Source organism: Phodopus roborovskii, unplaced genomic scaffold, assembly GCF_943737965.1.
Source record: "Phodopus roborovskii unplaced genomic scaffold, PHOROB, whole genome shotgun sequence".
Taxonomy (NCBI): Eukaryota; Metazoa; Chordata; class Mammalia; order Rodentia; family Cricetidae; genus Phodopus; species Phodopus roborovskii.
The window spans coordinates 62,270,036-62,295,173 of record NW_026126418.1 but is presented as its reverse complement, the minus strand read 5'-3'; the positions used below and the strand labels follow the sequence as shown (position 1 = coordinate 62,295,173).

The following is a 25,138-nucleotide window of genomic DNA, read 5'->3' as shown; positions in this document are numbered from 1 at the left end:
TTGGCTTCAGAGTACCAATGTACAATTTTTAATGTCATATGACTACTTTACAAAATATAATACAATACAAAGTAATAAAGTCAACTCCATGCAATTAACTACCATTAAGAAGACTTCCTTCCCCCCACCCCCAGAATATCCTCACTGAGAATAAGCAAATTTTGATGGAGTTTTCTTTCTTTATTTACATTTGAAACATTGAAACAAGGTTGTTTTACATGTCAATCACAGTTCACTCCAGGCCTCCCCTATTAGCCCCACCAAACCAGAGCCCATCCCCTTTCTGCACCCCAGGGAGGGTGAGGCCTTCAATGGGGAGTCTTCACAGTCTGTCATATCATTTGGGGCAGGGCCTAGGCCCTCCACCATGTGTCTAGTAAGAGAAAATATCACTCTATGTAGGATGAGTTTCCAAAATCCATTCATATACAAGGGATAAATACTGATCCACTACCAGAGGCCCCATAGACTGCCTTGTCCTCCTATCTAACACCCACATTCAGGGAGTCTGGTTCATTCCTATGCTGGTTTCTCAGCTATCAGACTGGCATGCATGAGCTCCCCCTTGTTCAAGTCAGCTGATTCTGTAGGATTCTCCAGCCTGGTCTAACCCCTTTGCTCATCACTCCTCCCTCTCTGTAACTGGATTCCAGGAGTCCAGATAGTATTTAGTTATGGGTGTCTGCTTCTGCTTCAAGAGTAAATTATTTTATTATATATTCATTCAAGCTAATCATTATATATTCAATTTACACTTTCTCTGTATTTGTAGGTTATGAAGTTGAGACAGGGTTGGGTATCCTGAAGCTAACTTGATTATTTAAACTCAATTTTTGCTACACTGTTCTGTCATCACCATTATTTTTTGACCTGTGTAAAATGTCCTCTGATCCTTCAATTCTGCATACCTAGTATTGAATGAAGTCATAGTTCTCTGTGACTCTTGGTAAAACTGATTTTATTTTCTTTTTGTTTCCTTACTGGACTCTATTTGTTCTCTAATGCTGAAAATCTTATTTTAAATGTTTGCATTAAATTGCTTTTTCCTGATTCGGTGACCATGTGCAGTGTCTAGATTGATCACTCATTTCACTGTACATAGTAACAAAGCAATTTTTCTTTAAATTATTTAAGTACATAAGCAAATTCAGGTCAGACTTTAATAACAGCAAACACAATACAATAGATGATTCTAGAATTCAACTCACCTGACTGGCTGTGCAGTTTGATAAACAAGTTCTGTTGTCAGCTGCGAGGTAGAAATTTGTGGGACATGCACATGTGTGGGTCTTCCCAGGGGCTAACAGGCACAAATGGCTGCAACCACCATTATTTACTGTGCAAAGATGTTTGGAGACTACAGGTGAGAAACACAAAGCAAAATAAAATTATCAAGAAGAGTAATATAACATGTTATTTGAGACTGAACTTTCAAGTATCATAATATATAGTTAAGTAAACCTTTGTGATTTGAAGCTCTCAATGTTATGACTATATCTAATAAATGCTATTCAATCTCTGATTTCATTCATTTTAAATGCTTTCCACAAAAACAAATATATCAGTTAAAAATAATTGCTCATTAGAAAAGTAAAGAGAGTAAAAGCATTTGAGTGAGGAAATACGTATGCTTAGAAATAAATGTAAAACAAAGCAATGGAACAATGAGAAACAAACATGAAGTTTTGTGTTTTAGTACAGGAAAGCAATCACAGCTTTATTTGCTAAGGTCTGGTGGAATCCCATGTAGCATATTGGATATTTATAATTTATGAATCCCAAACTATTGAAATAGAATTTTCTAACCCAATTCTAGAAATTAAGGACCCTTTAGCTCTCCCATAACAAATGATTTCGGATATATTTTGCACTTCTCTGACTACATGCATTGCTCACAACTCAGCTTAATATTTGAAAAGTTCAATAATTATTTGTGCTATTATTGAGCTTCTAATCCTACCCTGCTTTAGTAGCACTTTATATAAAATAAAGCTAAATAATGAAATCTGATCATTCTTGTCAAGAATGAAATTATAAGTAAACCTGAAATAATAATAAAATAAATGAAATTTTTCTTGAAGATGTTGATGCATTATGGAAATCATGGAAAGAATAATTACCATCAGGTTGTCTATAAGAATGATACACCTGGATATCTGTGATGGCATGCCATGAGTTAATCAGTGAAAGTCTGTCTGCTCCCGAGGTTTTATGGACACGGCTGAGTGACTTGGTTTTCCCATCAGTCCAGTAGATGTAGTCTTCAAACAATGTTAGTGCAATCACCCCTGGAATATCTTGATTAGGGACTGTAATAGGAGATGGTAAGATTAATGTTCAGTCTTGGAAGACTGCCAGTTAAAATATTCAATTCTGCATGGGCTGATAGATAGTACTGCTACAGAAGGTATTCTGAATAATTGCTGTGACAACCTGTCATATTGGCAAGGTTCTTTATTACTGGTTAAGAGAATGGAAGATTAGGCACCAGCGTTCACTAGGCTTATGTTTAGTTTGGTTTAACAACTAGGAAGAAAATGAATGTGATCAAGTTCACCATCAAAGTAAGACTGCTTTAGCAGAAACAAGTGGCATTCAAAATTTTAAAAATCAAAATATGAAGAGTGTGTATGTGCATATGTGTGCATGTGTTGCTTGATTTTCATCCAGTAGTTATTTACTTATTTCCTTAATGCTAAAGTTCGTTCATTAGTTTTATGCCAAATAAATATAACAAAACCTTTGATCCTGAACAGATTTTTCTTTTTGTAATGAGGTATCGTTTGGTATGTTTAAATGTTTCAGCCCTAAAATAGTTTGTAAATAACAAGTTATCAAATATTCAATTCCAGAAGAAGGAAATTTTCAGGACAGTACAGGCATTCTAATAATTTTGTGTATTAATTATGAAATGTTTTAATAGAAAGTTAACTGATGCAATGGTCACAACTATAGAAATACCTTTGGTTTTTGTTAATTAGATTTTAATGACTGAAAATTACTGTTTGGCATGTTCATTATCAACAGAAAACATATCAAAGTTTCAACACAATTCATCATGTTTAGGGAAGTTTAAGATGCAAGGTAAATTTGTTTGGTCAACAAAAATCAGACATTGTAAAACTTACTGTGTTTAAGATAAATCATAAGGACTCTGAGAATTCACTATGATTCAGTCACAAAGAAAAAAAAAGAAAATAAGAATAGTGCAATTACATATTAAATCATTTAGTATCAGTAGTTAGATAACTATCAAAAAATACACCTGGAAAAGATACTGAAGAATATGATAAAAAAAAACCTCAGAAGTTTTAGGCATTTTGAATTTTGGTGTTAATTTCATATGTCCTTGCAACTTAACTCTCCCTGTATTTGTCTGGACACAGAACATATCTCAAAATATGATAAGTTCCATTGGGTAGAAGAATGAGAAGCATGCTTAGCCATAAGGAACCCTATAAGTAGCTTACACAAACTACTCTCATCTCCTTCTTCTGCTGTATAAGTTCAATTTAAAAACATAAAAATGTGAGTCATGGTTATGGGTGATAATTATGAGTCCTTCACAAGAGTGCATAGGTTGGGAAACTTTAAAATAAAGCTGCAGAATGTTTTGAAATTCTCAGAAACATTTAATTTATATCTTTTCAAACTCAAAGGAAGTAATTATATCATTAAGTATGGCCTCAAAAGTTAATCATAACTTTATACTCTTCATCTACTGAGATTTAATTAAATTCTGTGGAAAGATGAAGTTATTGTAAAAACTGATCAATTAGCATTTTGAAAGTAGCACAATCATTCCCACTACACCAAACTGTCACTTAACTCTACTGCTATTATATGTATGGGTGCTTCAGAACTAATATTTCTTAGTTCAACAAACATGTGTCAGTACCGAATAGAAACAATACTGAGACTGAGCAGCACTGTAGTGGGTTAATTATTTTATGTACTTTATTTTATTTACAATTGTCAAAAGTCTATTGTGCAGTATTATTCTTCACACTACTTGGACAATGATGTGGTGGTCAAAATGGATAAGTAAAGGCACTGAACATTGGATCAGCTTCTCTGCTGGTAACATCCAAGCACTTCACCAAGCCCACAATGTCTTAGGAAGATGCAGCTGACAGAGCAAGAAAACAAAAGTAGGGTCACATAATAAGATCCACCTGGAAGTCATCTTGCCTGAAGAACTGACTGCACTAAGTTTTAAGGATCTCCACATGGGGGCAATTCACTGAACATCTAATTATATATGGCCATCAGAAAATTTGATTACAGTTACCATAAATCAGTGGCCATCGTGTCCTATGAAATGGCTCAGCCCATAAAGGTGCTTGGCACCAAACCTAATAACCCATGTTTGATTTTCTGGACCCACATGTTGGATCGTAGAAGCATAGGGCTAGCCTGTAAGTGAACTCTCTCGACCGCAATTTAATACAAATAAATTTAATGTAAATTAACAATCAGTGAGTTCAGCAAGTGAAAGTCTTAGTTCAAGATGATGAAATGTTGCTAAATCTACTGAGCATGTCACAAAGTCAGGTCAAAATGAAGAAAAGGAGTCCATTGTCTCAAATTGCCTGCATATTTGTTTCAATTTTCTGTTTGGCAGTAAAGAACAGAGTTGGCACTCTGCTGCATAATCAAACTGTAAGTCTTCGTTTGGTAAACGTGCTTCCTTCTCAAAAATCATAAACATAGAAAATGAACTCAAAATAGCAGCCTGTGAATACAAGGAAGGCATTGGTCTAATCAACCATTTCTGACCTAGTTCATCAAGCTGGCCTTCAGAGGGATCAAGACACCTCCAGAGGACCACAAACCGTACCAACCAAAGTGAAGCAAAATGTAGAAATTAAAGATGAAATAATCCTAAACACACATCCTGTGTTTGCCCTGGGTCTCCACAGATGGGGTTAATTAAGTGCTAATTTACACTGGTGGCAATGATTGCTATATATGTTTGCCACTAAATGATAAATATAAATAAATGAATGGTATGTTTATGCTTCCCATAAACATGGAAGACTTTAACCTACATTTATTACATGAAACATATTTGAAATAAACACTATTTCCAAACACTGTGTTTGCCTATTTGTTTTTACACTACACATATTCATGTAGAGATGCATGAATGCACACACATATTAAATATGCATTTGTGTAAATATAAAATACCTTTAACCAACACACACTTGTATATGTATACGTAAGTTTTGCAATGGAATTGGAAAATAAAAAGAACTGACAAACTATCATCTCAGAATATGAATGTGCAAGAGGAATACTGATAGAACACTAATAAGGCAATGTGAAAAGTGAAAGAACTTAGGGGGAAAATAGCAAAATTTTCTCATTATTATGTATTATGTATATATTCCTTTAAACACAAATATTATATGCATGGAGAGCTTGTACACAAGTCCATGGGATAATTAAGGAAACAAAAACATAACCAACCAAATTAAGAAAGGAAAATTTAAGAAACCTTTTATTTAAAGGCATTTGGTAGCTACACCCCCAACACACAAATGACAGAAAAATAAAAATGATAGATGGGCTTGTATAACGGTAGCTTATTTCATATTTAAAGCCCATTTTAAAGTGATTGCTACAGTTAAGTTTCTATTCTTTACAACAGCATTGTCTACTGAAATGTTTTCAATGGTCTGCATGAACACTAGGTTTCTGTTTTGTAGACTATAACTTTCCAAATAATATTGCTGATATTTGGCAAAAAATAATATCAAGGTAATACCCACTTTGTAGTTTTCTTTGTTAGTCAATTTAGAGATTCGTAGTCATATTATACAAAAGAAAATGTGCAAAGGTGATATAAGTGTGAGTTTCTGGCTTTAGTGCAGCCTTTCTACTTGAGACACTCTGTCAGAATATTATAGACTGCACACTTATGGATAGCATAATAAACAAGTGTGTTTCTGGTAGCAGCATCCCAATTTCATACTTTTGCTTTGACTTTAAATATAAAGGAACTGAACATATAAGTAACCTTCCTTTTGGAAAATACTACAGTGTTATGGAAGGTACATTTCGAGGCTGGCACAATTAGTTTGATTTGCTGTACTATACCACTTGGATATCCCACTAGCAGTGTTCTGCTTAGCCTTTTATTTCTCCTATATGATTGATTGCATTCAGGAGCTATTTTTATTATTTATTTACTTCTTTATTGTATGTGTGTGTGTTGCATGGTAAATGTGCCCATGTGTGTGTATTGCTTCCATGTGAATGTATGCAGAGGCCAGAGGACAATGCTGCTCCTTTCCTCTAAGGCTTTCTACCTTTGTTTTTGAGATAGTGTTTCTCACTAAACTGCAACTGTTTACCTATTCAGAATGGTTAGGGAGGTCCAGACTTTCACCTGCACAACCCCTTAATGGTAGGATTACCAGTTTTTAAGTGTGTCGGGGATCTGCATTGAAGTTGTTTGCTTTATTACCTACAAAGGCATCTCCCCAGAATCCCCAAATCATATTTTAAATTTTTTCTTTATACCTATATGGCAGGTTGAATGAGACTGTTCCACACAAGCTCATGTATTTAATGCTTGGTTCCCAGTTGGTGGACACATTTGGGAAAGATTGGGAAGTGTGTCCTTATTGGATGAGGCATATTACTGAGGGCAGGCTTTAAGTTTCAAAAGCTCACCATCATTCCCAATTAACTCTCTTTCTCTCTACCCCCTGGTGTGAATCAGATGTAAGCTCTCTGTACTGCTCCAACAACAGGACTGCCTGCCTTCTGTTTTGTTGCCTGCCATGAGGTTCATGGACCGTTATCTCTGGAACTATTAGTCCTAGTAAATAGATTCTTTTATAAGTTACTTTGGTCATAGTGATGACATAGTAATTTTAATAAAAAACCTAGCTTTAGGTTCTCAATCTGTGCTGATCAGTAAAAATTTCAGTGCCTGAGTTAGGGAAATAGCTCAGACTCATGTAATTAGACAGATAGGACTTTTAGTAGCTTATATTAAAACTCATTGGCTTAGCCAAGGCAGAAGACACCAGATAAGCACTCCATAAAGACTGATAGAAGACTCAGCCTAAATCTTGACTGAAAACTAGTGAAGGGACAGAATTTTCCTCTCAACTATAATAGGAAATTCTTAACATGTAGGAGCTGCTCCTACTTTGATAAAGGATACCAGATAAGGCAAGAACATAATAGCAGGACAGGAAGCTCAAATCCCAAGTCTTGCCACTTGGAAAGACCCCACTCTTAAATTAGAGTACTTCCTTGTGCCATGGGGCAAAATGCCTCACCATTAACAGCCACTCTCCATACCCATCCTAGGGAAAAGAAATGGCCTGGAAGGAGATGTGGGGCATGTGGACAAGATGTGGGGCTACCACAGGATTGTGTGTGAGCTCTGAGTCTCTAAGAATCACTTATGTCATAGCTGTCATAGCTTCCAACACATGTTATTCTACTAACTTGGTTAGTAAATGGCTATTTTCAATTTTGTGGCTTGATGTCACTGATGTTAGAAATGTAGGCATAAAGATGGAAGAAGGAGTTTGGAATAGAGAGTTCCTATCCAGGATAACTTATACTATGTTCTTTGTAGGGGCTTGAGTCCCTAAGGGAAAACTAATATAAATTAATAGCAGAATTTGAGTTATGGGGTCTGTAAGAAGTGGTATCATCTCTTTCTAGTTCATTCATAGGTACCATTCCTTCAGATTCAGAGCACAGAAAGATGAAGATTCCTGCCCATGGCACATTAAAAATAGCTCTTGGAGGAAAAGAACCCATGTTGCATTTTCATCAAGACTAAGTTAATTTTTTCCAGTGAAGTAGACATTGATAGCTATAGCTGTACCCAATTAGAGGACTCAACTCAAGTCTACATACATGGATGCACATTCCCAGTACATGCATGTAAACAGGAAACCTAGACAATCACAGAACACCCAATTGCATTAAGAGCTTTACAGCTGAAAGGATGGTGTACAGTAGCTGAAGTCTCTGGAGACAGTGTTGTTGTTCTTCCAGAAGTTTTCCTGAGGTATTATTTCATGTTACAAATTGCAGCTTCACAGCAAACCTCTGCCTTACTCTTTATCCTGTGTTTTTTTTTTAACCTTATCCTAAATTTTCACACATTTCATTATGACAGTCTCTCCTGTTCATTCCCCAATTAATAGGGAAATTAAATTATAAGAGATGACATAATTGGAAATAGGATAGCATTCTTACAATATGAACATAGCCATTGTAAATAAGGAGTTCAGAGGCACAGTCTCTATCCATAAAGCTATGCAACTATCCATTTCCTCATCATTCTGAAATATTTACATCACTCAAAAGTGAATGACATTTTTAGATATTTCTTTGTGAATTGGTTCCCTTAATGTAATTCAACAAACACGAAAGAAGATTAGAATGTAAAAGTAACAAATGGACTTGCAGTTGGACTCTGGCTGATTAATGAGCCACAAATCTCCAGAAGCTCACAGGTCAATTTGCCTGGTTTACCAAGTAGCTGTTCCAGTTGAAGACAGAGGTCATCCTCTGACTTTCACATGTGTACCTTGGCATTCAAATGCCTATCTCCACCCCTACAAACACATCTGAAGCTCATATACAGAGAGGGATAATCTCTGGAACCCTTATCACTTCTCTGCTATGTTCATTATTTTCAATGGGTAGATAATAATATAAGGTGAGGTTCTTTCATGGTTTATCTAACTTTTTCTGTACATGAGTATTTCCATTAACGGGTCCTCCAATGACCCAATAGATCTTCTTACATAGACACAGTTCATATACTGATGTTTTTGCAAACAGTAAATGGATTTCAGGTCTGAATAGCATTTTCTGTGTAGAACATGTGTATTTCAAGATTGCTTTCAAACTGTGGAATACAATTTCAGAAGCAATATACATAATATTCTTTACCCAGAGCCCTTCTAATGATAACTGTTGTCCTCTTGTTATAATGTGCTCCATTGTGGTGGCCTTAGAGCTGTACCTCAAGGGAGAGTGGACTTCTTGTAGATTGCTAATGATTACTGAGCCTGAACATCTTTCAGACCTTTGGCTGAGCACTGGGGTATAATCTCTGTAATCACTAATTTGTAGCCATTGCCTACTTTCCTATTGAACTTCCATTGCCCACTTTCTTGAACTTTAAATTGCAGAAGGAAATACACACATTTTACAACCCACCCCAATCCAACACTTGCCTATCATTACCCATAATGCAAAGTAAAATAAATACTTTCTTTCCAGAGGTTCTGTTTTCTGTACCAAGAAAAAAAAACCTTAAGCTATTTATTGTCTTATTTTCTATAAATAATAAAAGATACTGAAGTGTCCCCCCTCTTTCTCCTCTCTCCCTCTTTCCTCTCTCTCTTTCTCATCCCTCTTCTTCTACATAAAGTTTTAAGCACATTTTGTGCAACAATAAGAGGGCTTAAGACTACATAAACACATGGTAGTAAAAATTAAGAGAAAATGCTTTACAGTGATAACAGAGATCAGGGGCACAGAATGACAGTGGATGGTACTTGAGAGTTTGTTTTACTTTCTGTAAAGAAGTCAAGTTTCAGAGGCTTACTGCAATTTTCATAATTTTATGCATATATGTTATACTTCAACACAAAATTTGTTTATATTCAACAAGCCTTCTAGGAGGCTAGGTGTTAGTGGTGCATACCTTTAATCTCAACACTGAGGAGGCAAAGGCCGGAAAATCTCTGTGAGTTTGAGGCCCCCCTGGTCTATAAAGTAAGTTCTAGGACAGCCAGAGCTCCACAGAGAAATCCTGTTTGGAAAACAAACAAAAAGGCCTTCTAGGATCACAGTATTACATTTGTATCTTTTGAGAGAATTGACTTTTATAGTATCAATGTTTTTTAACAAATTGTACATTCAGATTTTGTGTTTTTTCTTTGGCTTTAAACACTGAACATTTTGCAACTTGTTAAATTTCATGTTTTTACACAAGTTTTGAAAACATAGTACTGAATATTTCTTTTGTATGTATTCTTCAGTATTTTATAGAATTTTGATCACAAGAAAAGTATCTAGGACAATTCATAATCCCTATATTTTAATTAGGTAGCGATGACTAAATTGGCTTTATTAATATTGTCTAAAGTAAAAAAAAAGTTCGGAGTACCATCTCCAGACTACGCAGATATTTTTACAATGGAATCAAGTTAAACAAGAATAAAAGGTTATAATTGATTTTTATTATTGTCACATGTATTTTATATATTATGCCTTTTGCATTTTTGGACCTGCCTTGTATATTATTTAAAAATACATAAATAAAATTACCTGTTAAGTTTAAGCTAGTCATATGTATATGTATATGCATATATGTAATTGAAATATTAATATCCTAATACAGTAATGATAGCAACATTTTTAAATCAAACCTTAATCCTCTGGTCACTTTCTAATATACTATAAGACTTCTCTATTGTTTTATTCACAAAACTATGACCTCAAACCATGTACACCTACATAAGAAACACTGCAGGGAACTGTAGCTGTTTTGCTACAATTTAATCTACACAACCTCTTTTATAATATGCAACTTTCCTAAGGTAAACACAGAAAAGTTTAACAGAGGCACTTTGTACAGAGAAGTGAACACAATTAAAGTATAGATTGATTTTTTTCTTGTATTTCTAACCAAAGTGATTAAAAACATTGCTGAGAGAAAATAAATCACCAAAACAGGGGAGTACCCAATGTAAGTTGATTTTGGCATAGCAGGAGAAAGGAGGAAAAAACATTTCATTAATTTCTCTTTAATACCATCAAATAGTCTGTTAATGCTCCAAGTAAATCTAAGTTGAACCTAGACACTAAAGTGTATCAGCCTTCCAGAAGTGGGTAAGGACAAATCCTAACAGGTAGAGAAACTAGAGCTCTTCAATTATTATGTTATATATACTATGTTATCTATTGTATTTCTTCCTGCTTCAAACCCTACCAATTGCCTCCACTGCCTTGGCAAGCATTCATACTATTTAGGTAGACAGAAACAACAATTTTCACCAGAGAATGTCACTAGTCCCAGGTTCTAAAATTCCATGACATAACAAAATTTTTAGTATCTTTCTAGAAAGATATGAACACAAGCATAAAGATGGGGTGTGAATTAAAATAGTTCTGATGACAAATACAACAAATGAGATGAGTTACAAATAATTAGCATTAAAAAGTATGACATGAGATTGAACTAGGATGAAGGAAACATACAGGTTGGGAAAGAGATAATAAAATTTGATATGGGAAGAAAGGGGTTTATTATGCAAGTGAAATAAAATATTCATTTTCATTTAAAAAATGAAATGGCAATGACCAGTAAAATGGAGGAACACAGTTTCTAGGTCATGAAAATTAACAGAGAAGAGAGGGTATGTGGGAAAATGTCCAGGGCATACTGTTCTTCAGAGAATTAGGACAGAGACAGTCAAAGATAATACCACCAAAGAAAACAACTGTGATGCAATGTAGCCTCAGAGGCAAAACTATATTTCCTTTGCAAATATCATCAAGTCATTAGAGTTGCTTCTGTAAACTTTCTTTAAGAAATTTTTTTCTTCAAATTCTATGAGATATATATTTACTATTCTCCTTCATTAACATTTTTCTTACCTTTAAGGCATTCTTGCTTAATTTTAAATAATATCCTTACACAATAATTTCAATCAAATTGATATAAAATCTATTGTTCTAAAAGAATGAAAACCCTAAGAAATTCTAAGAACACTAAGGCTAGAAAATGCTTCTGAATATTAGAACTTGGAAAGCTATTATTATACAGTAAAAATATAGTGTTTCTTTCAATATAGTCATTTTGAAACCGAAAAAAAAAAAAAAAAAAAAAAAAACTTTTTTGATCCAGCACATGTCTTAGAACATAGACAAACCTAAGCAACTATTGCCTTGGATTATATTACATGAGGCCAACTTTGAATACTCTTTCTTTTTCCTCAACCCCTCCCCCAAGGGGTTGTCCTAGGAGGGTCACCCGCAACACATCCCCACCTTGAAACTGCTTAGTATCAGTGGGAGAGTACTTTTTGTTTTGTTTTGTTTTGTTTTTAAACATTTTTAAAGGATTACCAGTCTATAATTAACACTGCCAGAGGAACTAGGATACATGGATTCTAAGAGATTCATATAAGGTCCCTCACAGAATCGGGAAGGGACAAGTGCTCCAGAGCACATGGGGAGTGGGGGACAGTGAGTGGAGAGGGAATTAGGAGAAAGAGAAGGGAAGGAGAGGAAAGCAAGTGGGACTAGGAAGATTGAGTCAGGGGAGGAATAGAAGACGAGAGAGAGAGAGAGAGAGAGAGAGAGAGAGAGAGAGAGGGAGGGAGGGAGGGAGGGAGGGAGGGAGGGAGGGAGGGAGGGAGGGAGGGAGGGAGGGAGGGAGGGAGGGAGGGAAGGAGGGAGAGAGGACATAAAAGTGGGAACCATTATAGGATTGAAGAGAAAACAGAACCTAAAGAAATGTCCAGATACCTACAAGACTAACTACAACTAACAATTTGAGCAACAGTGGAAAGGCTACCATAAATGCCCTTCCCTGATAATGAGATCAGTGACTAACTTATCCAACATCATGGAGCCCTCATCTAGTACCTGTTAGAAATAGAAGCAAACACCCACAACTAAACACTGAGCCGAACTAGATTCCAGATGCAGAGAGGGAGGACAAGACCAGGCTACAGAAACACATAGAGATAACTGACCCGGACAAGGAGGAGCTAACGGCCCCTAGACTGACAGCTGGGAATCCAGCATGGGACTGACTCAGACCCCCTGAACATGGATCTCAGCTAGAAGGCCTGATCAGTCTAAGGGATCTCAGACAGTGAAACCAGGATATATTCCTGGTGTACAAAAGTACCTTGCAGGCACATCTCCCATGGAGGGATACTCCCTTAACATAGAGACAGGAGAGAAGTCCAAGTCCCTACTTCAAATGACTTGAATACTCTTCTAATAAAATTCCACTTGAATCTTTAGGGTCCTGGGACTGGGTCTAAATTATAATGCCAAGTATACAAATTGATGCTGTATTCAGAAGTGTTCTTATTTAAGCAATTATTTCCTGTATAACTTTGTCCATATTCTTATCTCAAGTAATAAAGACCCCTGATATACATTGGCAATATTAAATTACTATAATGTGAGTTAGATATGGCCTTTTTAGAAATTCAAACTCAACAATAGATCCCTGTAATAAATGTGGGTTTCTGCAGTTTTTATGAATGATAGTGTAAAAACTGTAGTGTGTTAATTTCTAAAAAAAAAAACTTTCCCCAAATGGATAGTCTCATGAAACTAGCACTGTAACCTCTTAAATAAGCAAGGAATCATTGCTTCATATACTTCAAAATGGCAGATCCATGCATTTCTGTAACAGCCTGGACCCTTCCAGTGAAGACACAAAGTGTCATGGGCAATCAGAAAAGTGGTTTCTCGGCTTATCAGCATATATGAGTTATGCCTTTCTACATGTGTATAGTAGAAATGTATTTTTAAGATTTTGGGTTTTTTTTTTTTTGGTCTATGCACTTTTTCTGCACACATGTATATGTAGCACATGTGTGTCTGCTGTCTGGGTAGGCCTGAAAGTGTATCAGATTGACTGTAACTGTAGTTACATATCAGACAGTCATAAACCTCCATTGCTAGGAACTTAACACCAGTCAGCAAGTACTGTTAACTGCTAAGCCTAGAAATATATTTTTAGAAAATATTTTAAGATATTAAGTATTAGTTGTTCAATATTATGTGCCTATCTCCCCTAAACCAAAAGAGTCTCTCCAAGACAGAGGGAGAAACATGCAATTCAGAGTGCTAAGGAAATTTACATGGCCCAGGAATCACAGAAAGCTTTATCATTCACTGGGCTGCTCAGCATAGATATAAAAGCAATGAACACTTTACTAGGAAAAGGAGACTTTGCAGAGGAAGGGAGCTGCCCATAAGTTGTGCTGTGAAGTCAAGGACGCAGCCTCTATGAGTCAGCACACGTACTGAAGTGGAATTTTCTATGATTCATTCTTCTTTCAATTCTCCATGCTCTGGTAAGTAACCCTCACCTCTGCTCCTACAGTAACCTTGGTAACTCATTCTCCACCATTCTGTGTGGACTCATTTATTTATACCCCTCACCTATGCTCTTATAGTAACCTTGGTAACTCATTCTCCACTGAGCTATGTGGACACATTTATTTGTACTGTCATTGGATCCTTCTGTAGTGCGAACAGACTGTTGTTCACAAATGCCTAGCAAAAGTCATCCAAGGAGACATCTATCTCATGAAATCCTTTACACGAATTCCTGCCACTTTATTTTTCTGCAATTCTAACATATATTTTGAGGTTGCTTTTACTAACACGAATGAATATTTGCTTGGGCCTCAGATTACTAGTAGATAAATAAAAACAAGGAAAGATTCATGTAGATTGGCTTCTTCACCTTTGTTTTATTTATCTAACTTCTTTCTTTTTATTTTATTTTATTTTTTGTGGGAACAGTGTGTGTGTGTGTGTGTGTGTGTGTGTGTGTGTGTGTGTGTAGCCTTGGTTGTCCTGAAACTCTCACTGTAGACCAGGCTCATATTGAACTCACAGAGATCTGCCTGCCCCTATCTCCTCATTACTAAGACTAAAGTTGCATGCCACAACCACCATCTACTTAGACTTAAGCTCTGGGTATAATTCAGCTATACTTGATATGGTCATTGTTCAACAAAAGCTGCTGAGCATCCCTCTTCATGGGTAAGAAAGGAAGAACCAAGGACTTTTTAACAAATTGAAAGCTATCATCTTCAATGAAGCCTTGCTCTAATCCCTTGGGTGCCACGTGAAAGACTCCAGGTACTAGCTTTCCCATTCCAGATAAGCAGAGATGTTAGCCTGACCACTTTATGATGAGACTAACCCTAACTACTAAGCAGGAGCAAATGCACTATGTGACCTAGATTTTCCCTTCTCAGGATCACATCTCTGATAGATACACTATTAGATGCAATTGTAGGTTGTCCACTGAAAAGATTCGAGGCACAAAACTGGAAATTGCCTGAACATTTCATTGCAGTAAAAATTCACTAATGCCTATAAGATCCTGTCTGACCAGAACTTAGAAAATTATCTATAGAACACAGTTTGGCTAATACTGCATGGACATGCATATTTCTTGGCCATTTTTCCTAAGGCACCTCAAAGTCAATGTCAATATCACAGATGGCAGTGCTGATCAATCATGGCCAATTGAATAATTAACTCATTTTCTGCCTTTCATCTTTACTCTTTACATTTGATTTCTAGGGTTAGTGGTTACATCCATCTAACAGAATTCCCATAGTCAGGAATCCGATTTAGAACACCAGTAACAAAATGATAAATATGCTGCTGAAATAAAACTAGAAAAGAATACAATACACTGCATTTCCCTATAAGTTTGAGTTGTCCTAAGGGAAAACTTAGGAAAGGAGATAATTGATGAAAACAAGTATGAACAAAAAAAAAAAAAAAAAAAAAAAAAAAAAAAACAAGAAAATTAAGCAAGCAAATGAACAGAGAAAAGGTACTTCTCTGAGCCTGAGGAGGTGGTTAAGGTGTTTGCCTTATATGCATAAGGATTTTACTTTATTCCAGAGCAGCAGACAAAAGCCAAGTGTTACCATGTTAGCTTACAACCACAGAAAGGGGAACTGAGGCGGAGCTAGGGGTATCTCAGAGGTTTATTGGCTATAATCTATAGCAGAACCAGCAACTTTGAGTTCAGAAAGAGAAGCTCATCTTAAAATCTTACAGCAAATCAATAGCAGGTGACACATGTTTACACCCCCAATACACATGGATGAACACATGTGCACTAGACATACTGAATTTAAATAAATAAAAAAAGTAATTAATTAAAAGCAATGTGCCTTATATTTTTGGTTGTGAGCCTAGCCTTTAACTGCTGAGCTATCTCTCTAGCCTACAGAAACACACAAAGACAATGACCTGAAAAAGAGGGAGCTAATGGACCCCCAATCTGATAGCTGGGAAACCAGCATTGGACCGACTCAGACCCCCCCCCCCCCGATCATGGATCTCAGTTAGAAGGCCTGGGCAGTCTAAGAGACCTCTGATAGTGAAACCAGTAGTATCCCTGGTGCACAAAAGGAATTTGGGTGCACATTCCCCACGGATGGATACTCCCATAACCTAGAGACAGGAGGGAGGGCCTAGTTCCTACTCCAAATGACTTGATGGATTTTGATGATCCTTCCTGGAAGGCATCACCCTCCCTGTGGAGTTGGGGGGTAAGATGGGATGGGAGGGAGGTCAGGTTGCATAAGAGGGAGGGAGAGGAAACTGGGTTCAATATGTAAAATAAGAAAAAGAATATATATATATATATGAAAAAAAAGACAAAAAAAGCAACATATCTTTGTTTTAACCTCACTAACTTCCAAGTAAGAAGCACACTGAAGTCCATGTCTATACAGGAGCCTTGAAAAGCCTGTGAGAGGCACACCTGCTGCTCCCTAGCTAACCCATGTACACATATGAGAGAGGATTACTCTGAAGGTGACCAAGAACTCAAATGAAAGTAGTGGTTTAAACTTCCACAGATAACTATTCCATAAAATAGTTATCTGTTGAAAACACACTTACAGCTTTACGCAGCATATCCTATTCAAATCCCTAAACTCAATATCATGATCAATCCTGAAATTCTGAGATGTTTAATAAATTACAGTTAATTTCATTGGCTACAAAACATTTTTATAGTAACTATATTTTGCTTTCTATCATTAAATTTCATTTTATTTTAAACAGTCTCACATTTTGTGAAAACTACTCTCCACAATAGACTGTGATAAAGTGATATTTTTCCCAAAGTACTAGAATTTGTATTTTACCATGAATAAAACATTATAGAGGCTATCTTTAATAGTGAGACTTCTTTATTACATTCATTCCCTTTCATGGTAAAATTTTTTAAATATTGATATTTTCCACAAACATGAATGCAAAAGCTTGTAAGATTGATTATACCTATACATGCTTGTCTCTTTTCTATGATGTGATTGTTACTCTTTATAAAAAGACTCTTTTAATACATTTTATGTTATTTCTCCAGAACCAAGCTGAAACTCAAGATTCCTTATCATGGTAGCAGTTTACTACAATATAGTTCATAATATTTTAATAATCATACAGAACAACCCCTTCACATCACATATGAAACTCTCAGATAAAACAACCCCAGGATTTAGGCTATGACTAAACCTTAGGGTTAATACAAACACTTGGATGATGAGTGAGAAACCTCAAGTCTGGGACACAATGTTATCCTCTAAATGGATGAAGAAAGTCAACATAATTTGATGGATTCCTTAGTACATACATCCCATCAAAGACAATTCACTAATGAACTGTAGTTAATAAATATATCCAATACTTGCTCATCATAGAAATTGGTAAATTCATATAAATTTCAACATGTAGGTAAACATGGACACATCCATCTTATCTACACAAGATTAAAACACTTAGAAAAAGTTGAAAAGTAGAGGAAAACTACTACAAATAATAATAATAACAATAATAATAATAATAAACTTCAAGATAAGAAATGCCTGATGGGGTAACATCCTTCTGTATGCTGTGAATATGTTTCAGGCAAGAAGTATCGATAGGGCTACCAGACTAGGAGAATGCTGGGAAGAGAAACACAGTGAGTCGCCAGGGCAGACACCATGTAGTGAATTCTCCAAAAAGCCAAGACCACGTGAAAATACATAGTTTTATAGAGATGGTTTAATAATTAAAAGAGAGCTAGCCAATAAGAAATTTGAACCATAAACCAATCAGTTTGTAATTAATATAAGCATCTGTGTATTTATTTGGGCCTAAAGGGTGGCAGGACCAGGGGGAACAGAAACTGTCTACAAATACCTTCTCATCACTTAGACTGTTGTGATTAGACAGAGTATTTTCAGTCATTTCTGTGGCAACACACCTTCCTAATAAATTTTGAGTTCCAGAAAACTAAATCTGAATTTGTGTCATTTGATATAATACAGTGAAATTTTGTTCACAATAGAATTTCCTGGTATTTAATTTTTATTCCTTAGTGGAAAGAGAAACTCTTATCTAGAGATGTACACACACAATCATTGCTAATTTTTTTTTTGGAACATTAGTCACTTGACCTTAGTAATGATCAATCCAGGGAAAGGGAAAAGAGTGTAAACTCTTTGAGAAAATTTCCAAGGAAATCTAAGTTTCCCCAAACTAAGGAGATACAGTTAAATTGGAAACAACATAATATAACATCATACTTCCCTGACAGAACAGGATGGCATGGTCTCAGTAAGATGGGTGAAGGCCAAAATTATGATCACCTTTTATAACAATGTTAAATACTAGCCCTTGGGGTGTACTTATAGTCTAAGGATATTATGATTCTGAATAGGATTAGTATCCCTACAAAAGGAGACCTGAAGATGTTTATTCTTCTTTCCTTATGTGGGGGTACATGAAGACATGTCTATTAAGCAAGCATTCTGGAAGTATCAGATATTCCAGCCCCTTGATCTTGAGTTTCACAGCCTAAAAACTGGGAGAAACAAGGTAGTATTATTTAAAATGCTACACATAGAAGAATTTGTTTCTGAAGCTGAGATAAATTAAGGCAGTGATTCTCAGCCTTCCTAATTGTGTGACCCTTTAATACAGTTCCTCATGTTGTGGTAAACCCTAACCACAATATTATTTTGTTGCTACATCGTAATTGTTATTTTGCTACTGTTTTGAATTGTAAGCAACTGATATGGAGGATATTGATATATGTCCCCTTTGAAGGGTCATTCAAAGAGGGTCATAACTCAGAGGTTGAGAATAGTATCTATTTTAGGCATTTGGTATCTATTTTAAGTATTTCTTTCCCAAGTAGACACACTTTTATCTATGTTTACATTTCCATACCTTCTATCCCTTATTAATAGGGGCTATTGTAAGCAGGCATCAAAGTTTCCATTATAGTCTGTAGAAGAATGAAAGGCATGTAATCTTTGGCACTAGGCAGAGCTTAGTTAAACCAAGTGTCTTGATTATGAGCTATGTAACTTTGAACTAATTATGGAATCTCTGAAGTTACTTCCCTGATATAAATGGATCTCATGGCATTTGATGGAATGATTATAGAAGCATGAACAGTCTGAACACATTAGCACTGATTTGAATGGATATGTTTAGGAGACATGGACACTGTGTTTGGATCCTCTGTGGAAGATATAGAGCATGATCTCTCAAAGCCAAATAAAGAAGAAAGTATATTGTAAGTTGTCTGATAGAAAATAATGCTTGAGCCTTTAAATTTCTGAAAATTACTTCAGCATTGTATTAACAGTAAAGTACTTATAGATTTACATACATTGCTGAATGCTAGCAGGATACACTTTGAAATGTTTTCATGATACTAAAACCAGTGTCTTTCTCATCATATCTAAGCTTTATGATTCAGTCTCTTCATTTTGGTGTATTGAATGCTTGAAAAGCGCATAAAGGTATGGAAATCTAATAGCTATATCACAGAGGACTACTTTTCCCTTAGTAGGGGAAATATATGACCTAGTGCCACCCTTCTTTATCCTGTTAAGTTAGCTAATTTATTATATTTAGCTGATGAGTTAGTATTAAATATGACACTGTATCCCTGTTTCCCATGCTACAATCACTTCAAGCATTTCTCCTGGAGTATTTTAATAGTGTTTAAATTGGTTGCCCTTTCAGGGTCATTCATTTTCCATGCTGCTGTCAAAACTAATAACAGCATTCTATAAACTAAACACCATCAATGCCTCCCTACAACCTAAAGGATGGCTACCAAATTACAAAGTATATAAGGTTGTCAAAATATGGCTCTGATTTATTCTTGCTTATCTGAGTCATTATATACTACTTCTTTCCCATTCAGCCATAGACAAATTATATACCAGCTACAATGATTCAAGATTCTGTGACACTTGGCACATACCATTTCTCCATACGAAGAATGCGTGGTACCTTTCCATGTGAAAAGGCTGGTAGAGACCCTCTGAATCTAGAGCTGTCCACAATGCAAAAATTTCATTATGCCTTTTCCATTTCTAAAATAAGACTTTTAACTGTAAACTACATTTTCCCATTGAACTTTGATTTGAAGACAGGGACTTATTTATCTTCACAATTTAAAAGTTTACTATAATGCATCTCAAACAGGGTCAGTTACTGTGGAATGGGTGAATAAATGATTTGGAAGGAATCCAAAAATTAAAAATAAAAACTTTTGATGAATCAATGAACATGTAATTTAAAATAAACTGATAGAACTGATAGAATAATCCAAGATCAATACAAACTTTAATTATACTGAATTATATTGTTAATGTTTTATCTTATGTTATTTTATTAAATAATATCACTATAACTATGTTGTATAATATATGCATAAGTGAATGTGAGTGAGAGTGTGTGTATGTGTGTGCGTGTGCATGTGTATCAAGAAGAGATACACATGACTAAATGAGATTAAAAATATATATTTCAAGGGCAGAATTTTGATTAACACATTGTGAATTCTTATTAAATATTATGTGATCCAAGCAATGTGATTAAAGGAGTCAAAATAGGAAGCTATAAAGAAAGTCAGGCACATGTGTCTTGGATGCATTATTGTGTGTCCTTGAAAGCACAGAAATTAAAAGTCTTGGAGGTTCATGAACAGAATAAACAGTAATAAGTATTTTGTGGGAATGCACTGAAGTTGATAGAGTGCTTGCTTATTAGTGTGAAACCCTAGACTCAATCCCCCAGAATCTAATAAACCCAGCATATTGGCTTGCCTGTAATCTGGAGTTAGTCATCAACATTAGAATTTCAATGCTATCCTCAACTACCTAGCAAGTTTGAGTTCAAATTTAGATACATGAGACAGATACAGAAACATAAAGACTGTTTCACTTAGAGAATTAATATATAGCTAATATTGATTAAACCTTTAGGAGCAAACCTCTTTAAAGCATAGAGTTTCATTTAAAGGTTAATTTTCCTCATTATTAAAACTTTGTGTATGCAAGAAAGTAGTTCTGAAACTTTTCTTACTCATCTCTCATATTTCTTTGGTAGATTGCCATCCTTGCCTGATAAGTTTGGCTTCCCGTTTTAACAGTATAAGTCAATGAGAGTAGTAGCAATCATCAGGATATGAGGAAAAGGTGCTTAGAGAAAAACGTCACTCAATTCATAAAGAATTATCAATTTTTATTTTAAATTTTGACCACCTTCCTGTGCCTAGAGCAATCAAAATCATCTTTACCAGTACAGTACATGAAATCTTTCCACTGCATGCTGAGAGGGCATAACTCAGGCTGGAAACATTAGGATACACCAAATAATTATGATTCTGTACTTGGTACTGGAAGCCAAGTCACTCAAAAAAAAAAAAAAAAAAAAAAAAGTCTCAGTAGTCTTTCTGGGAGATTCCTTAGCAGAAAATATTTCTTGAGATATTTTTTTTCTTCACTTCTTTCCATACTTGTGCCTCACACTATTTTTTAAATTATTTTAAAAACTTAGTAAAACCATGATAAAATAAATAGTTAAATATTTCATTATTAACATTATGGTGCCACATCACTCTTCTGTACTGTGTCTCTACCCACAGTCATCACCAATCTCATGAGTACAAGATACCATGTAAATGAGAATTTGATTTCATATTAAATATTTCAGAGGATTAGTCAGCAACATACATAATATATTTTAAAATATATCCAGAGGATATAGTCAATATTTTCTAATAATTCTTGTATTTTGTCAGAGAATTAGTCAGCAACATACATAACATATTTTTAAAATATATCCTGAGAATGTAGTCAATATTTTCTAATAGTTCTGGTATTTTATCTATAAATAATTAATGTTCAAATATCTACAATTCAGTTTAAGAACTGACAAACATTTTATACTGTAATATATTTTCAACATATAACAACGAATTAAATACTGTTGTGTGATTACTATCCAGCAAACTTTATCAAAGTTTAATATACTTATAGAAGTCCAATACATTTTGTATTGTAAAAATGTAGACTCAGCATTTATAGAGACAGATTAAACTTTGGATATGTCAACCTATGATTACACAAAATATTTGCTTTTAGATTTCCTAGTGGAGAGAATTTTTAAAAAGCTAAGCATAATTATAGTTTGTTTTTTTATGTGACCAAAGTTTCAAATTACACATTGATTTTCTTGTCTAATTGAATGCTGGTGGGGATTCTTAATGTTCATAGTTAGACTGTCAACAGTTGTATTAAGTATGCTTACCTAATAACTGCATTCTGGCATGGGAGCAGCTCTGAGAACGTCTCAGTAATGCTTTTTGGAAAGTTGAAATATTTAAACATCAGCATAGAGGGTAGTGGGCAAAATTAGTGGTTCTAATGCTTTGGGATGTTACATGATTTTTCTTTGATTCTTCTTGCTGCGGACTTCTGAGGCCATCATGCTGGCAGAGTTTCAAAGTTTCCCCTGACAAGTAAGAAACAACTTCACTTCCTTCCTTCTTGTTTCTCTTTTTCTTTTTGTTCCTTAATTCTGTCCTAAGCTTAAAGGACATAGGAGAAGCTACTCTAAATTAGATCACACCAAAGGACCAGGTCCTCTGCACTGAGTGTATTTGAAAAGATATTAGGAATTCAGAAAAGTCAAATAAGCAAAGCAATGTTAATTCATGAAAAATCAGTGCAATATTAGTTTCCTTCTGTACTCTCTGAGAAAAATACTGCACATGTATTTCCATTATTTTGGGAGTTCTCATCTGTCATTTGTACCTTGTTATATCTGTGTCATGTTTGTCTGTATTTCTTTTTTACTGAAGCTTTACCTGTCAAATGCCTCATTTTTATTGTTTCATATTCATTTAGTTTTACTTAAAATACATTCCTCTTCTCATAATATCTCATTATATCAAATTCCTTTACAAATTCAATGTAATTTGAAACTAACATATTATAGAAATTAAAAACAATGTTGTATTGAATTTTATATTTTAAATTATATATAAATATTTATGTATATACTTCCTCACCTTTATTCTTATGTGGGAGCTATTTATTTATTGCTGCTGCTGCAATATGACTATACACTTAAGGAGATACTAATATTAACTTATAGTATTACTTAAGTGTTTATAAGATACTTTACTTACTTTCAACTTTTAAAATAAACTCAAATTTGACAAAGTACAATAAAAAACTAATATTTCCAGTCAAGTATTTTTCTATTCCAATTCAGTTAGTACACATGTATATATTAATTTAAAAAAAATCATCCATTTGTTTCTTTTAAAGAGTACAATTAAAGCACACTGACACTTTCAAAATTATAAATATACATACACACACACACACATATATATGTATATATGACCATAAATTAAGAAATTGTTTCATAAAAATACTCCAAATGACTTAACAGATTTTGATGATCCCTCCTGGAAGGCCTCATGCTCCCTGTGGAGTGGGTGGGGAATGGGATGGTAGGGATGTTCAAGGGGCATAGGAGGATGGGAGGGAGATGGAACTGAGATCAATATTTAAAATAAGAAAAATAATAAATAAATTAATTAAAAATATTTAAATTACTATTTTCTGCCCTTGTAAATACTGATTTGCCTATAAAGCTCGACCAACCTTGGTGTCTATGAGATCCATCCATGTTGCTAAATTCAATGTGATTTTCATCAGCCCAGTATAGTCTATTGTTGACATAATCTATTGTTAGTGACATAGGTCTCGAAATCTTGGTTTCTATGACAATACTCTGATTGGTACCATCCATTCCAACACGGCCAATGTGTGGATATTCACAGCAGTCAATCCAGTACAAGTATCTAGGAAAGAAAATCAATAACCATTTGTTGACAGAAGTTGCTGGAGTACAGCATCACATAATATTTTACTTTTCTTTTTCACTGTTTCAAAATTAATTTTTGGTGTATCTCTTAACTTTGTCTTTCATGGTAGACTTTACTGCAAACTTTTCTTATATTTTTGTTTGTTCTCTAAATTAGTCATATGATTCTGGGGTTTGTTTATTATGAACTTAGTTTATACCTGAGAACTCACAGATGCATAAAATTAATGGACATAAAATTGTAACAGTTTCTCTAATGATAAAAGAATAAAACAACCTATTATTGTGTTGTCCAACTATCTATCATTCCTCTATCGACCTATATCTGCCTACATAAGTTTTGGGTTTTTGAGCATTTAAAATACACTAGTCATTTTACTGGTTTGAATAAATACTATCATTGATAACCACTAACAGGTATAAATAAATATTCCTGTTTATGTGATGAAAATCAGAAAATTTCAATTAATCGTATTGCTTCTCAAAGTAGCTACATCTCAAGGCTATAAGAGCCACTTATTTCTGTTGGGAACTATATCTATTGAAACATGAGTGAGGAGTGTATGTCTTCATAGCACTTTCTACCTCATAGCATATTTAAATTACAGTGTCAGGAGGTATGAGGAAGAGAGTGGGGAGCGAATAAAAAAGTAAAATTTGTCTTGATACTGTTCATGGTAATACTAATTAGCCTTAGTTTAAATATAAATACTGCATGCTGTGAGGTACAAAAAGAGAAGGCAACACATTACTGAAACATTCTGCAGTATTTAAACTAATTTCACTTGAGATAGAAAATCTCATTAGTGAAATTAGTGAAGATTTGAGTTAGTGGATGCTTTATGTCATTCTCTTATTAGAAATTGAATTTTATTACTCTATCATGCCTTTTTTTTTTTTTTTTTTTTTTTTTTGGTCTTTTCTTACATCTAAGTAAACTCCTTATCATGTAATTCTCCAGATTTGAAGATTTGTAACTAAAATTATATTGTGAAATAATAATTCTATATGAGTTTTAAACAATGTGCTATGTAGTTAAAATGTAAACATATCCAGAGTTGGTGTTGTGGCTCACTAAAACTGCACTTGCTCAGCATATGCAAGACACAAGTTCAAGTACTGAAAATAAGGAATAAATAAATGAAGTTTATAA

General features: G+C 34.7%; 1 protein-coding gene across 1 annotated transcript in view; it reads right to left on the bottom strand.

Moving 5' to 3' along the window:
- Positions 1–25,138, bottom strand: part of LOC127221902 (low-density lipoprotein receptor-related protein 1B) — a 249,227-nt gene that overhangs the window by 198,206 nt on the left and 25,883 nt on the right. The window contains exons 8-10 of the mRNA XM_051183854.1: positions 23,763–23,962; positions 2,121–2,309; positions 1,209–1,357 (exon numbers count right to left, since the gene is read on the bottom strand). Of these exons, the coding sequence (XP_051039811.1) occupies positions 1,209–1,357; positions 2,121–2,309; positions 23,763–23,962 (538 nt within the window). The remainder of the gene's footprint in view (positions 1–1,208; positions 1,358–2,120; positions 2,310–23,762; positions 23,963–25,138) is intronic.